The following is a 16,529-nucleotide window of genomic DNA, read 5'->3' on the forward strand; positions in this document are numbered from 1 at the left end:
CAATTGAATTGAATATTTTAAGTCACTTGATCCAATAAATCAATTAAATCGTACTGTTTTACTTAAATCATATTTGGTTTTAATGAATAATTGATCTAAATTAGTTTTGCTCACCCCTAGCTTTAGCAGAATAAAACATTATGCTTTCTAGTTAAAGTGCCAATTCAGGAATGAATGATTTGTAAACTTGAAAATTAGGTAATTCCCAGGACGATGAGTAATGTTTTAAAACTTGCTATCCATGTGAAACAGATGCAAAGGAGTTATATATTCTGGTTTCCAGTTTCCAGGCTTTGTCGGCTGCAGACAATGCCAGGGACTACTAAGGCCCCATCGTACGCCGTCGAAGTACTCTTTTCTCCCCGACCAACCAATTCCGTTTTTAGAAAAGAAGGGTGATATCGAAAGCCAAGTCAACTGGGGTTGACACATGAAAATAAGAGGCTGGAATAAGAGCATGACCCGCGATGAGAAAAATTAGTGCGGAAAAGCAAAAAGCGCAAGCTTGTTAGGAAAAGTCATCCAGTTAGTTTAGTCACATAGGAATATGCCCGCCGAGATGGAATTCTTACGCATTAATAAGAGGACTAGGAAGTTTAAGCACCGTATATTAATACGTCGACAGCAGACTTTCTTCCAGCTTGGAACTAGAGTTTGTTGCTGTTATCTATCTCTTTAATTTGGACTTAGGACCAGCACCAAAGCTAAAGGCCTAGAGGGCCGGTTTTGAAAAATTGATCTTGAGATGCATTATTTCCTGATCTGCGATAAGCCAGAACACTTATTAAAGGTTAGAGTGTCTTTCCAATCTTTTGAACTATACAGGAAATTATCTAGTGAGAGGCACATTAATCGAATTAGCGTACACCTTTTCCTTTTACGCATTTGAACAATTCATTATATTCATGAACATGAGATCAAACCAAACCTCGTGCATTAAATACAGGGAGTAAAATATAAGGTAAAAATCATCTGAATCCTTTATCCTACATCAGCACATATTTTTTCTTTCTTATACAATTACGTAGTTTTAATACTGTACATTAATCAACCCATGCCTGAGCAGCAGGAGGGTCTTCGCTTTTAGGTCCCATTTGCTTTGCTTTTTATCTTTCTAGTCTAAGTAACTCTAGCACATTACACTTATGCTTCTAGTCCAATCACTGAAGGCCAGAGACGAAAGTTACTCCTGTTGAAGGCAGCCATGACGTTCCAGCAATGAACTTATCAACTGTGAATTTGACAGCCTCATCTCGTCCAATAACATGGAACCCAGGCCAGGTTACCCTCCGGGAAGTTCCAGCTCCAGGTCCCGCATTTGCATACTCTGCAAAATATAGTGATTTCGAGTAAGCCCCAGCTCCAGGCCACTCAATCCAACCTCTTGAAGCTACGGCATCATCTATTGTTGATTCCATCACAACTGCTCTTGAATACCGTTTCCAGGGCCTCCCTAGGTATGAGTTAAAGCTGTGCTTGACAGGAGAAAAATCCGAGCTTGGTTCAATCCTACAATTTTGAATAGAGAAGCCAGTGTTTTGTCCTGGATCAGACCTCCCGTTTGCCAGGATCACATTGTAGGCTCCATGAGGACGGCGAAGTGTTAATGAGCAGCTTTGAAAAACTGCAGCAGCATTTCCAAATATGAAGTCAATTGTGCCATAAATGTCACATTCCCTATAGAATTGACGCAGGGCAAGTGCGTATAAAGTGTCCTGGTAGCCTGCCATGCTGCACCTATAGAAAACTGAATGATCAGAGGCAACGTAAAGAGCCAAGGCCTGTTCTCCTTGAGGACCTGCTGTATTTTGAAACCCGATATCCCGAGCAATAAATCCATCGCCAGTGACAGCTGAAAAATCCAGTAAAAATTAAAGGGAATTATTGGCCTCAGTAGCATATATATATATTTTTAAATTGGGATTCACATCAGTAATTTTTTTTAAAAAAATTAAAAATAGAGATCAAAATATTATTTTTTAAATAAAAAATAAATTATATATTAATTAATAAATTAAATATTCGAATGTATCTCAATAGTATATTTATTTTTTAAGATGTTCTTGTTTTGGTGTTAAAGTTAATGTATATTTACATTTTATTGCCTATATACTAATATCACAGACCTATTTGTGGTGGTCATTAAAATGCAAGCTCGCTTTGCAGTTGGCAAATAGTGATAAAACTGTAGAAAAGGATAGGAGGCAGAGTGGACTTGTCTCTTCAAGTACGTGGAAAAGGACTTGTAGTTGCAAGTAAATGTCCCAAAACAAATACGGATGATTGCTACTCTTTATAAACCTTATTGACCTTTTTGTTTTTGCGGGCCAAATAAGAAACCCGTTTTGCTTCAATACAATTCTTGGTGTTCGAATTTCTCTCAAGTTAAATACCTAGGCGTCTAGGGATTGTCAAACAAGTCCACAATGTGGAGGAACTACCCATATGACTTGAACCTTGCTCTTTATTAAAGTTGGTTTTCATACTATTTTTTTCATGCAAATGGGGGGCGCTAGCTAGTCGATTGGTAGTTACTAGGTAAAAGTATAGGAGGGCCCAATCAAACTCAAAAGCCAAAATAATACAGGAGCTAACGAAGGTGAGGAAGAGACAGAATACTGACTGAATGTTGCAGAGCCGGGCATGGAAGAGCCCCCATTTACACTATCGTCGCCGACGATGATAGTGCTGTATTTTCCATCACCTATCAATGTAATACCATCTTTGTTAGTTCGAATTTTTTCGTTATAAACTCCTGCCTTCACATGGATCACAAACCGACCACCGGAAGCTGCATTGATAGCTTCGGAAATTGTTTTATAGTTCCCTGATCCATCTTTGGCCACGACAGCGTTGGCTTTTATCGTTGCGGCCTGAAGTAGTTTCCGATCTTTTGCCGATACCCAGCTGGGGAAAACATGGTCCTCAGAGAGCTGGCGAGTTGTGCTGTCCGTTAACTTTCCAGTCATCCTGTTGACAAGGGCTAAAGAGTTACTGACCAATTGAGACAGATAATCCATTTTTCTGGATATCTGGCCCATGAGGTCACTATTGGAGAAACTGTGACCGTCGGCAGAGTCTTTACAAGCTTGTTGGTAGGTCAAGGCGGCACTGATCCATGTCTGGACGTCCTGCTTGTTTGTGTTTTGAGAATTCTGGAGAGCTAATAGCGACTGGTCTAGCCGCTTGAGAGACATGCTCAAAAGCTCTTGACAATATCCTGCATGGAGGGGAAACGTTGTGCTTTGCCTAAGCTCAAAAAAAAAAAATGACAAGCGAAAAGGTACCCCAAAAGAATACTACTAATATAATAAAAGAGTCGAATTGTTGCCGTTAACAGTAATTTCTGGATTGCTGATTATTTTGTACGAGTAAAAACAACATATGGAACCAACCAAAAGTTTCAGGCAAACCTGTGATGGAATTGACGTGTTGAGCTTCTTCGATTTCAAGGTTGGAGCTGAATTTGGAATAAAAAGAAGTTGGCAGATTGGTCTCTAAGATAGTTTTGTTTATGAGAGCAGACATAATGTCAACATGTTGGTTTCCTGATCCCAACCTTGCCACTGCATCGACACAAAGGCCAGGGTATCTAGTAAAGCTACATTGTTCATGAACATGCTTTTGGTAACTATCCTTGGCGGCCCAAGACACTGGGGTGACCACTAGGGCACAACCTATTAACCAAAACATAGTCAACTCAAGCATTCTCATGTTTGAGAAATTAAACATAAAAAGCTATGGCAAAATTTTATTTTTTTTGAGCAACTACGCCAAAAAGATTTAGCTAAAAGAAATTTAACCAATTAATAACCTTATGATTGTTGTGACTTCAAGGAGGATGGGTTTCAATATTTATAGGGAGGGAAGCCTCATTTTGGATAATTGCATGATTCGTGGTAGAGAACATTTTTAGTGTTAGTTTAAAGGTCTATTTTCTTGAATCGTGACAAGGTAGCAGTGCTAAGATTGATATCCATTTCTCAAACTAAATTGTGAAATTACATTTGGTAGGGGGGTGGGGGGTACATTCTGTACGTATATAGGACTTCTCTAGACTCATCACTTTTGCAAGAAAAATACTCCCAACCCTTGATGCTTTTACAATTTAAAAAATAAAACGTGCAAGAATTTTCTATGTGACGTTGAATTTGCCACTAGCTGACAATCGCATGACGATTTGGTAGCTGTAATTGTATATATGAATTGTTGGATGTAACCATATCCATCGTGAACCTAAATTAATTGGCTTTCAACAAAAGAAGCCTGCATGGTCCTACTTGAGTCTCCCCATATGGTGCTTCTTTTGCTACCTTAGACATTCCAGATAGATACCAGCTTAAGGAAACACTATTTAGTTTATGCATGGTAGCTGCTACTTAGAGTCCCTAAAAGGGATATTTCAGTAGTTGATAATTTGAGCGAAAATTTTAAAATGAAAGATGATCACCCTTCTTTATGCAATTCAAAATTATATATACAAAAAAATATATAATAAAAGTAGGTGATAAAGTGGCTTAATTATATATTCTAGCTAATTAGCTACCATGAAATCAGTAATTTTTTATTTTCTCTGTTTCTTTATTTATGGTTAAGGAAAAAGAGCTACGAGCTGCAAATCGGTAACCAGCGGAAATGGATAAGAATGGAAACGGACGTCAAGTGGAAAGGTATCCATAATTCTTAGTTTGTCTATTACGCAAGTTGTTACGAATTATGATGTTCTCTCCGACGGAATTACAAGAGAGAGAGAAGGTCAATTCTCCCGTGGGCACAAAGTACAGAAAAGAAAAGCAATTAACACAGAATCTTTAAGCGATCAAATCTTTTCCTGACCTTTGTCAGGAATTGGATGTTCTTCAGGGATTAAACAGCAATCTTTAGCTTTTTCTTAAATGAAAAGTTTCACTACTGCTAATGGAATGGAATATTATAGCTGGCCTATGATGGTCTCTATCTTAATCTCTGGCCATGCATGTCTCCGTGGCCCGTTTCCCCCAACTTAGACTTTGTACTGCTTTATATAGGAGCCTAAATATTATATACCAGTTGCACGAGATCATGGACCAATAAGAGGACGCCAAATAAAAACATACGTGGCAGACACATATAGTCCAATCAGCAATTACTTCGATACAAAGACAAAAAAAAAATGGTTTTCGCTTTGAATCTTCCATCCCCGAATTATATGTGTACAACCAGAGTTAAGTATGGACAAGGTTTCAAACAGAAGTTAATCAGAAAATGTGAGGCAGTAAAATGAAAAATGTCAAAAGATCAATCTAATTTATGTTATTTTTTAATTTTAATTAATTTAATTTTTATATTTAAAATCAAAATAATTTAATTTTTTAATTTTAAAAATTGAATCAATTTAATTTTTTTTCCTAACATATTTAATTTTTTCATTAAAAATAATATCATGATGACATCATTACTGACGTTCACATTTGATGATGTGGTATTTGAAATGATAGGTGGCATGCCACTTGATATTATACGATAACATAACATGTTGATTGGCATTGATATGTTGACATTATATCAATACACGTATAAAAAATTCTATCACATTATAAGAATTAAATTAAATAAAAATTATAATACATGACTAAATTGAACAAAATTAAGATATTTAGGAACTAATTAAAAAAAATATTTAAAAAATATAAATCTTTAAGTAGATTATTGATATACTTATTAATAAGTTAAATATTTAATTGTAAAAGATTTATAGTGTTAAAAAATATATATATATATATTTTTACTTAAATATTTGATTTTAGAATATGTAAATTAATTTATCTTTTTTATAAAAGTTAAGTTTGAATTCCCCTTCTATAAAAAAATTTTGAAAAATTTTCATACTTAAAATCAAATTTAGATGAATAAATTACATTATATTAAAATAAAATAATATAAACTAACTAAATATGTTGAATTAGTTACAACTTTCACAATTTACAAATATATATTCTTTTGAAATTATTCAACTCTTACCCAATTTACTTTTTATTTAAATTTACTCAAAATTTCTTATAAAATAATTTTATTTAAATTCAAATACCACAATCAAATTCTACTAAATTTAAATTTAAATTATTAATTTAGATCTATAAAAATTTATTAATAAAATAAAACGGTGTAAATATTTACAGTTATATTTAACTTTATTAACTATAAATGTAATTTTTAATGTTAAAAATTTCAACTTAAAATATTCAATAAAATAAAAACATAAAAAATAAATAAATAATTCAAAATGTGGAGTTTAGATTCTATAGTTTTAATAAGATGTTCGTCATGTCCAAATTAAGCAAGTTAGAACGATAAATTATTTTTATAATCATCGCTAACTCTTTTTTTATTTTTTTAAAAGAAAAAATTAAATCAATATATTTTGCTAATTCGACTTTAGCTCAAATTAAAAACTAAGTTAAATTAATATAAAAATTTTATATAATTATAAATAGAAAAAAAGAGAGTTTATTTGATTACTTTATATTATTTTATTTTAACGTAATACAAGTTATTCATCTAAATTTGACTTCAGCGTATAAAATTTTTTAAAAGTATTTTATTATAGGAAAAAATTCAAATTAATTTTTTAAAAAAGATAAATTGATTTACATATTATAGAATCAAATAATCAAGTAAGAAAATATTTATATATATTTTAATACCATAAATCTTTTACACTTAAATATTTAACTATTAATAAGCATATCAATAATATACTTAAATATTTATATTTTTTAAATATTTTTTAAATTTAGTTTCTTAGTATTTTAATTTTATTCAATTTAATTCATATATTATATATTTTTATTCAATTTGATCCCTATAATGTGATAAAAAATTTAAATTTTTTTTTTTGATTTGTCACTTGATATTTACATTATCAACATATCATGTCGCATCAATATTTTTATATCATCATATAGTGTCACGTGACATTATCACGTCATCTTTCTATGCCATGCAATATGTCATGTCATTATCTCAAATGTCACATTATTAAAATATGACGCTTCACTGATGGTGTCAACCTTTAACAGTAACATTAGATATCTTTTGGAAGGGAGATTAAATTGATATAATTTTTAAAATTAAAAAATTAAATTATTTAAATTTTAAATATAAAAATTAAATTAAATAAATTAAAAAATATAAAAACTGGATAGGTTTTTTGATAAAAAAAATAAAAGAACTTTGGCGAAGGAAAAACATTGGAGTTGCCCCTGTGTTCAGGAAAAGGTTCCGACACAACACTGGTACAAATGTACAACGCTGCAAAGCTTTTTGGATCGTATAGAAAAAAGAGGAAACGGTCATCCGACAAAACAATTAAGGATTATCAGTAGGAGCTTGGATTTGATGGCATGATACCGAATCTAATCCACAGATTTTTTTTTTTTGGAAAAGTGATGGTATTATTAATAGTTTCACAGGTGTTGATCGATCTGTTTTGATTTAGAAGCAATTAGATGCATCTGGTAATCCACTGATCACATCAGTTAGACCGCAGTTTTAATGGATGATGGCCCTCTCCCCAGTCCCCACAGTGCTGTCAGTCATGGGATTCTTAAAAGTTCTACGTATAAAAGGTTCACACGCACAGGCATAGGCTTCTGTGGCTAGAACGTATGCAGAAAACTGGCATTTTCAAACAGCGGATAAGGTGGTTGCTGCGGTTGTTGGTGGGTTACAGAGAATTGGTTGAGGGCAGACAGAAAAAACGGTGAGCCCAAAATGCCACGCCATGTCATGGGAATTATGTTTCTGGGAGACATTGGCACATGCCTACGATGGAGGACAAGTCAGCCACCAGGGGGATGATGATAGGGCTAAAAAGCAACAATTAAAATTTGCCAATTTATATGGGGGACTTGAAAGCATACTACCCAGAAATTTCCCAGCTTCTAAAATTCTGTAGCTGCAGCCTGCTGGTTCTCATTTGGTATGGTTTGAGCTGGGAGTTGAGAATTTTACAAGCTGAAAAAGCAACATGGGCTTGTAAGGTTGAAACCCAGAGTGGGATAATGAAATGTTTAGAGTGATACACGTGCACTCGAATATAAAGCAAACCGACATAGAATGAGTGACTGGCCTTGCATCCCTTGATGAGTATGTCATGATTATGAATGAATTGAAACCTCATTTGCTATTTTAGTTTTCACTTTTTGGGGACCTCAACAAAGTTTCATCAATTTCCATTTAATTTTTATTTTACTTTATATCAAGAACGACGTATTGAAACTAGAATATTTATGAACGTAAAACTTAGATGAATATATTCAATAAATGAGCATCAAATTCACTATTCTTCATCTTATATTATTATAACAGGCATTGAATTAAAAATAGAAATACTTTATCCAAATTTATGTGACTGGACGTGATTTTTAATCAGTGACTAAGAATACCAATATACAATCATGAACAATATCGTGGAAAAATAATAGGAAGGGTACGCATATAAGACAACATTTTTAATGTACAAATATTCCATTTCTGATGAGACCTCAGTTAATATTAAGGTTTGCATGCCAAGATTGAATGTCAGATGGGCATTTTAAATTTAATGGAGGTTTGAAAAGGTATATGCAAAGGGAGATAGAGACGACATGGCAAAGTGAGGGAAATAGGATCTACAGCTAGTTATGTAGGCTTTTTAATGCTTGAAATGAAATTAATTGACTTAATGATTTGATTAGAATCTTTTATAATAGATTAAGATTGCTTTTCTTTTTGCTTCTATTAAGTTTAATTAATTTTTTATTTAAATAATAATCATCCAAATTAAGTTTTTAAAGTATAGATAATATTGAAAGATTGGCATATACCTTGTTGCAATATAACAAAAAACTTGTCTGTCCTGATGATCATGTAGATTATGGAGTGCAGATCTAAGTTATCTTTAAGACAATGTTTGGTACTGTAATGTAACAATATGATTGTAAAAAAAATAACATTACAATGTTTAATATATAAATAAAATAATAAATAAAATATAAAAAAATATTATAGTTTTTGATTTACAAGTACTCTGTTAGAAATATAATATCAAATTTTAAATTTTTTAATTAAAATATAAATTTAATATATTTATATTTTTTATTATTAATTTTTATATAATATTATCTATTAAATATATTTTTAATATTATATATTTTATTTTTATTTCTTATTATAATTTTATATATTTTATTTTTATTTTTAATATAATTTTTTATATTATATATTTATTTTTATTTTTTTCTTATAGAAGATAATATAAGTTTTGTTAACTGTCATCATTGCTATTGAGAGTAATAAAGAGATATCTTTCGATATCTATATAAAATAACAAATTATAATATTTCAAGATATTTTTAACAAAGTAATAAAATTAAAAAATAAAAATATTATTTTTTAACATTATATAGTGCAATGCAATCTGATTGCATAGGTTATGAACTATAATTAAATATCTTACAATCCTACATCGCAGTGATTTGTTGTAAAATAAACACTATAATCAGAAAGAAAGGATTAGTAGGGACCCTGTCCTTAAAATTTTAAAAATTTATATTGTTTCCTTTATTTTGTTTTAAAATTTTAATTTTTTTATTTTTAAAATATTTTATAATTTCAGCATTTCAAGTATTAAAATTTTCATTTTCACCCTTTCAAACTTGAAATCTTGACTTTCTCTCTTACTATAATATAATTTAATTAAACACATTATAGAAAATGTACTCTCACCTTTTCATACCAAACATTATCTAAAAGTAATCTATTCTGTTTAAATACAAATAATCACTTATTAATCACTTTAGGAATAAGTTAATAGTATAGATTAAGGATAAGATTGCTTTCGATTCATCTTTCTGACTTCAATGAGATCACTATAATTGGATAATGTTTCTTTAAGCATGTTTTCCTATTGGTTATGATTGGAAAAGTGGAAAAAATATTACAACTTATATCACCAATGCCGGGCCTTTCTTTCTTTCCATTTCCTTTTCCACGACAGATAATGAGAGGGAATTTCCCTCTATCTTTTCGGTTCTCATTTTTTATTGATATAATATTTTTAAATTATTTAAAAATTTTAAATAAATATTTAATTTTTTAAAAAATTAATATATAAACATATCACGTTATTTATTATTAATAAATAAAAATTTAAATCAAAATAAAAATATAAAAATTTAATTAAATGACATAAAAAATTATTTAAATTTATTTGAATAATTCAAAAAATTTTCTTATTTCTTTCTTTACTGTTTTTGGTAACTATTTCCAGGTGCCACCATTTGTTACTCGAAATAACAAAAGAGTCTATTTGACATTGTTTATGATTGTATATAAATGCCATAGATCTTACATCAATAAAAGATGAGATGAGTCTTAAATATATAAATATAAACCTTCCACCACTTATAAGGCATATTTTTTGAGTTAGAAACATGAGGCTGTAATTTATAGACTTACTTAAGTTCTATTTTCATTTTTTAAGATTGCATGAAGTTGGGTTTTAAGTTTCAATTTGTGACATTTGGTATTAAAGTAGATCCAAATCTTTATTGATTTGAGATCTCCATGAGAGATACAAAGATCGAAGTAGAATTGAACTAGTATAAGAGTCTTTCTCCTTTATAGGGTAAAAGTCAATCCCTTTTCTTTATGGGTAAAGAGTCAGTAAATCAAGAAAATGGGTTAAAATGTCACGACTTTTACATCACTAAGAGATGGGATGGGTCTTGCATATATAAACATAGATTTTTCACTGTCTTTCAAGTATGTTTTTTGAATTGAAAACATAAATATATAATTGAGTTCTCTTTTTAAATGGGCTCCATGCATAAGGTGTTTATGACAATAGAACTATTTATAATTTTAACTGTTTTTAGCTAAGAGAATTAAAATTTAGATAAAATTACTTTTAATGAAACTGATCCATTTATTTGGCTCCGCGCCTCAACCCTAAACCTATTAATGGATTAAGTATGTTTAGGTCTGCATCTCAAACAGACTCACGTTCTTTGAGCTTTTCTCATCAGACTATTCATCTTTTGAGTATTCATTACCAGAAAAAAAAACGTTTAAGCATTTAAGCATTTTAGAATAGTTTTTGATATACGAAGAAAACCTTTGAGCGTTTTGAGCATTTTTAAGCATTTTGGAATGATTTTTGATACATAAAGAAAAACCTTTAAACATTTTTAACATTCTTTTTCAAGTGGGCATATTCATTAATTATGTTGTTAAATGAAATATGGTGTATCATTTGAAGTTGTTGATCTTATTAAATGAAATTTAGTAGTTTTGGTGGTTTTTAGGCAATGTGTGACTAGGTTTTAGGTATTACGTGACTGACTTTGGATATTGCGTGACTGACTTTGGATATTGTGTGACTAATTTTTAAGTATTACATGACTAGTTAGTAGGCATTGCATGACTTGTTAGTAAGGCATTATGTGACTATTTAGTAAGACATCGTGTAACTTAAGCATTACTTAAAAATCATTCACGTAATGCCTAAACATCAGTTATTCAATACCTAAAAACCAGTCTCGCGATACCTATAACCAATCACGTAATATCTAAAAATTAGTCACGCAATGATTAAGTAACGTAATACTTAAAACTCAGTCTCGTAATACTTAAGATCTAGTTTAATCAATTTCAACTCCTCAACTTTGGGGTTCTATAAATAAACTAATAAACTCAATAACTTAAAACACATACTTTTTATTTTGCTAAGCCACGAAATTATGCATTTCATAAAAGATAGGTTACAAAACTCCATAACCCTCTAAAGTAAGATAAAATATATCCCTATCGGGAGGGGCCTTGCTCACTTCCTTATGTAAAAACAAAATATACTCCTTTTACAAAATATTACTTAAACAATTTCAACTCAAAATCCCTAGCAAACATGCTTAATAATCATCCAAATTCTCTACACAATAAAACCGTGAACCACCATAAAACCCATCAAACATGCTTTAGCTGTCCCTTCTCCTTGAGTCCATCATCTTAACCAATCCAATCCAACTCATCAACACAGATATCTTTATCGTAACACACGTTTCGAAGCAAGTCATCACCAAAAAATATCTAGTTACCACATTCATCATATTGTTTGCAATCACCACAGAAGAGCAAAATTGTTGTTTATTGCTCTTGAAAATCCCAAGATCCACCATTCATAAACAAAAAAAATAAAATAAAAAAGAGTTTAATGTTATCTCTGCTTTTTGGATGGCGATATAGATAGTATTTGATTAAAAAAATTTGATATTTAATTTTAAAATTTTTGTTTGAATGACGGGATAGAGAAAACTGAAACTATTTTAATTTGTCTGAAATTATTTAAAAGGTATTGTTGTCAAGTCATATCAAAAATTGACTAAAAATAATTAAAATTATAAAAAAGTATATTTTTAAATTGAGATTATAAGAAAGTTATTTTTCATAATTTTCTTTTTATAATTTATAACCTTACTTAAATTCAAAGTTTAATGTGAAACAAAATTAAGCTTAAATTTAAGCATGTGACAATAAATACTAATCAATTATAATATATATTATGATTTTAATTATTTTTTATTGGAGTAGCCGATGGCTATCAAGCTATTTTAATCTAAACTTAAACAAAGAAAGGATTGATACAAGACTACATAATAAATTCTCCTGCTGTCGTTTCAGCTGTGAAAAGCTGCCCCTTGCTAAAATGTGCTCATGAATTTTCAAGAAGAAAAGAAGAAAAAGCTGCCTTTTCAACATCAAACTTCTAATTCATGATGAGTGACTACTTGACTAGATACAAAACAGAAGTGGCCTAGAAAAGCAGCCACGAAAATGGCCTGACAATCAATCAGTGGGAATAGCATATGTGACAATCAACTTAAACGAGTGGTAATTGCCAGGAAATTGCTACATAACTGGTAGAAATACTGGTTCCTCTGTGTCATGGGGGGCTCATTGCCCGGCATCTCTCCGAACCCACCCTCGCATGTATCAGAATCCGTCATTGCAGCAGCCAGCAATGTCTTTCACCGTGGCGTAAGACTTAGTCCTTAGAGCTTGTGCGGACTCTTGTAGATTATCAACGGCGTCCGAGTATTCTTCCATGCAATCACTTAGGCATCTAGATGCAAATGGGGTGTAATTAGCAGGACTAAACTTCAAAGAATGAATGTGGGATAGTGTTTCCATTCCATATGCTATACTTACATTTAACGCAATGTCAGCCAACCCTCTAAGATCTGATTTTTCACTCTGAGGATCTGCTTTTAGCGATGATACACATACTTCATAGTATTGAGTGTGACTGCAAGCATTGGAAACCAAGTCTTTGCCTTGTAGCCTTAAAGATGTGGCCCGATTGGAAGGAGAAATTATTAGCAACATAAAACGAGCAAAAACATCATCGAGAAAGAAACACGAAGTCATTCTTTGTGGATGTGGTATAGAAGAAAACTTTGCTACATGACTGGTTTTTATTACGGAGCATTGGGATGGTGATAAATCAAAAAAACAAAGTGCTGAGGCTCACAAAGCGAGACCCTTAATTCGACTTTTTGTTTTCAAATGGAATCTCATCATCTATTTGTTTGTCATCCAAGTGAAGACAGAGATCTCTGCATTTTCGTTAATTGTAATTTTTATTACTAATTAATACATATTTAAATTTTTTACCCTTTTTCTCTTTCATATTTTTTTCCTATTTCTCTTTTGACAACTTAATACTGACATTTTTTAGTAATTGGTCAGCTATACCTACTCAAGGCTAAGGGATTCATTGTAAAAAACTTATCTGATGGGTTGAATGGAAGAAAGCTTTCTACCGCGCTACACTTGATGCAAATTGGATATTTCAGTAATTCAGTTGCATTCCCCTGTATAGTTTGGATCAACAGTGTAATTGGACAATTCAATGGTTATCCTTTGATGATAAATGTATTCCTAAATCAATGGTCAGTTGTTGAATACTTCAAAGAAACAACAGGATCTTGTGTCATTGTGAGTGTTGGTTCTTGTTTATTATCCAAAATATTCACCTTGACATGGATCAAATGATATTTAAATAAAACAACAATTGGTAGCACGCTGGTCTTTTTCTTCTTATTTATTAGTAAGAGGTTATCTCTTTTTTTTTAATAAAAAAAATTAATTTTCAAAAAAGTATAGGTTTCTTCAATTGAACTTGCTCTTGTTGCACATTATTTTCATCTTCCTCATTCTAAACTTGATTCATACATTATATTGGCCTTTGGCAACCACTGGCTTCCCCAGATAAAAGGCTCCACCGTAAATCTTGTTGCTTCTTCATTAGTGAGATTGGGCCTAACACCGGGCCAATTAATTCGTTGACCGGTTCCTGATCCAGGCCCCATATTTTCATACTCGGCGTAGAATATTGTGTTAGGAGGATCAACTCCCTGTGTCCATTGGGTCCATCCTGCTGGGTCCAGGAATTCTCCAATATATGACTGCATGAATATCGTGGTGGCATAATCCTTCCAAGGCCTACCAAGGTACGTTGTAGCCGTCAGATTGTCCAAAGGAGTAATATTGCACCGTTGGATAGAAATTCCCGTGTTCTGATTTGGGTCAGTTTTGCTTTGGGCTGTGATCGTGTTGAACTGGTCAGGCCCTGGCTGCCTTGGTTGAATGCTGCAATTTTGCAGAACCACAGCCGCGTTTCCAAAAATGAAATCAATGGTTCCAGCGATATGGCAGTCACGGTAAAATTGGCGATTGGAATGTGTATAGAGAGTGTCTTGGTATGCATCAAAGTAGCAGCGGTAGAATACAGATTGGTCTGAAGACGAACGCAATGCAACAGCTTGCTCTTTCACTGGGCCGGCAGTGTTTCTGAATCCCATGTCCCTTGCTATGAATCCCCTCCCAGCAGCAACTGCATGTATCATGAAAATAATCACCCAAAATGAAAGTTAAATTAATCTAAGAGGAACCCATCAATCTGCTAAAGGTGAAACTAAATAATGACAGTTTACATTTTCACTTACTGAAGGTGCCAGAGGAGAATGTGGGGGTTCCGTCCACCTTGTTCAAGCTGGCAGAGACGACTGTCTTGCACATGCCGTCTCCATAAACCATTACATTCCAGCAGTCCTTATCAATTTTCACATTCTCTAAATATACGCCTTCCTTTATATAGATAACAAACCTGGATTTGTTCTTCTTTGGAATGGATTCCACTGCTTCACTTATTGTCCTAAAGTCTCCACTACCATCTTGAGCTACGGTTAGATCAGGTCTAGGATCTTCCTCCTGGAGCAATCTCCGGTCCCCGCTATGAACCCATCCTGGAAAATCGGAATCAGATTCGTGGCCATGGTGGTTGTCAAGTTTTAGCAACTTCCGATGAACAGAAACTTGGAAATGATGCAGAATGGTCACCAAGTTGGACGCAATCGCCAGGCTGTTACTGCTGAACTCAGTGGAGTTCCGCATAGCATATTCCACCTCTTGGGGTATAAATGTGTGGTTTGCTGCCTCAATCAGTCCATCCAAACATGTTTCCTGATTCGTGATTGCGCTGCTAAGCCACGTCTTAATGTCGTTAATCTTCGCCTTTGTAAGCACAATTTTCTCTGCTTGTCCAACTTGCATGGATGCTATGGAGTCATTGATATACTCTACTGCGCCCTTGAAAAGGGTTGCACAATTGTCCAACGCTCCACGCATCAGGGGATCACTAGTCACATTAGAAGAAATGATCTTCTGTGGCAAAGGCGAGAGCCTTATCAATTCATCGCGCGCAACTTGCATGGACAACGTGAAGATTTTTCCAGGGCTTGGACTCGGGTCAGTATCATTTGAGGAGCTCCTGAGCGAAGCTATGCTTGAATCGCAAGAGTCAGGATACCGAGTCATATTACATATTGCATCGATGTTCTCGGCTGTGTAAGTTGCTGGATTCTCTTGGGATTTTGAGCTTTTTACAGGAAAAAGTATTCCTAAGACTGCACCAATTATGATGGCTATCAAGATGATGGTGGAGAGTGTGATGATGATCATCCGCTTGCGGGTCTTTTTTCGATATGCCTGTTCTTCGAGTTCGTCTGCCTTGCTATAGCTCTTGAAGGACTTCGTTGAATCCATATGGTTGTTCTTGTTGTATCGCAGATGCTACAAGAAGCTTAAGAATATATATGAACGGCTGGAAAGAAGATCCTGATTCTTGATTACCCATTTTCGATAACTTTTCAATTTCTTTTAAAGAACAAAAAATTAAATTAACGAGGGTTGACTATGTTTAGCTCACGAACCATGGCCATCGAGATTGTTGGCTCGTTTGAAACGGCTGTTGATGTACAATTTTCATGTGGTTTAAGTTCAAAATACTTGGTCCCTGGTTAGTACTGTGTTGACAAATCAACATTTGGCTACAACCAGGTCAATTTCAACTATAAATTTTATTATTGGTATGGAAATTCTTCTTTCTATTGTTTAACGCTAAAGCTTGTAGCCAGAAGGAACTTGTAGAGAAACTAACGCTGATAACC

At 32.8% G+C, this 16,529-nt stretch overlaps 2 protein-coding genes and 1 pseudogene across 2 annotated transcripts; all 3 read right to left on the reverse strand.

Moving 5' to 3' along the window:
- Window positions 1-1,160: 1,160 nt before the first annotated feature.
- LOC110411429 (Plant invertase/pectin methylesterase inhibitor superfamily) lies at window positions 1,161-3,732 on the reverse strand. Its single transcript, XM_021421568.1, has 3 exons — window positions 3,414-3,732; window positions 2,624-3,220; window positions 1,161-1,852 (listed from the first exon to the last, which is right to left on the reverse strand). Exons 1-3 carry the CDS (start codon window positions 3,730-3,732, stop codon window positions 1,161-1,163), a joined length of 1,608 nt encoding a protein of 535 aa, XP_021277243.1.
- A 9,279-nt stretch (window positions 3,733-13,011) lies between these two features.
- On the reverse strand, window positions 13,012-13,446 carry LOC110411590 (pectinesterase inhibitor-like). Its single transcript, XM_089782655.1, has one exon. The coding sequence runs from the start codon at window positions 13,444-13,446 to the stop codon at window positions 13,012-13,014; it is 435 nt and encodes a 144-aa protein (XP_089638781.1).
- A 776-nt stretch (window positions 13,447-14,222) lies between these two features.
- LOC110411506 (pectinesterase 3-like) lies at window positions 14,223-16,125 on the reverse strand (annotated as a pseudogene).
- Window positions 16,126-16,529: the final 404 nt, after the last annotated feature.

This window comes from Theobroma umbraticum, unplaced genomic scaffold (assembly GCF_002168275.2).
Source record: "Theobroma umbraticum cultivar Fairchild unplaced genomic scaffold, ASM216827v3 scaffold_56.0, whole genome shotgun sequence".
NCBI classification, from domain to species: Eukaryota; Viridiplantae; Streptophyta; class Magnoliopsida; order Malvales; family Malvaceae; genus Theobroma; species Theobroma umbraticum.

What these genes read in the sequence shown, in the direction of transcription:
- LOC110411429 (XM_021421568.1), bottom strand. Translation starts at nt 3,732, where the DNA reads ATGTTTAATTTCTCAAACATGAGAATGCTTGAGTTGACTATGTTTTGG. An exon ending in ACACGTCAATTCCATCACAG is followed by an intron (nt 3,221 to 3,413) that starts GTTTGCCTGAAA and finishes CCCTCCATGCAG; the next exon opens with GATATTGTCAAGAGCTTTTG. An exon ending in GCCCGGCTCTGCAACATTCA is followed by an intron (nt 1,853 to 2,623) that starts GTCAGTATTCTG and finishes TGGATTTTTCAG; the next exon opens with CTGTCACTGGCGATGGATTT.
- LOC110411590 (XM_089782655.1), bottom strand. Translation starts at nt 13,446, where the DNA reads ATGACTTCGTGTTTCTTTCTCGATGATGTTTTTGCTCGTTTTATGTTG.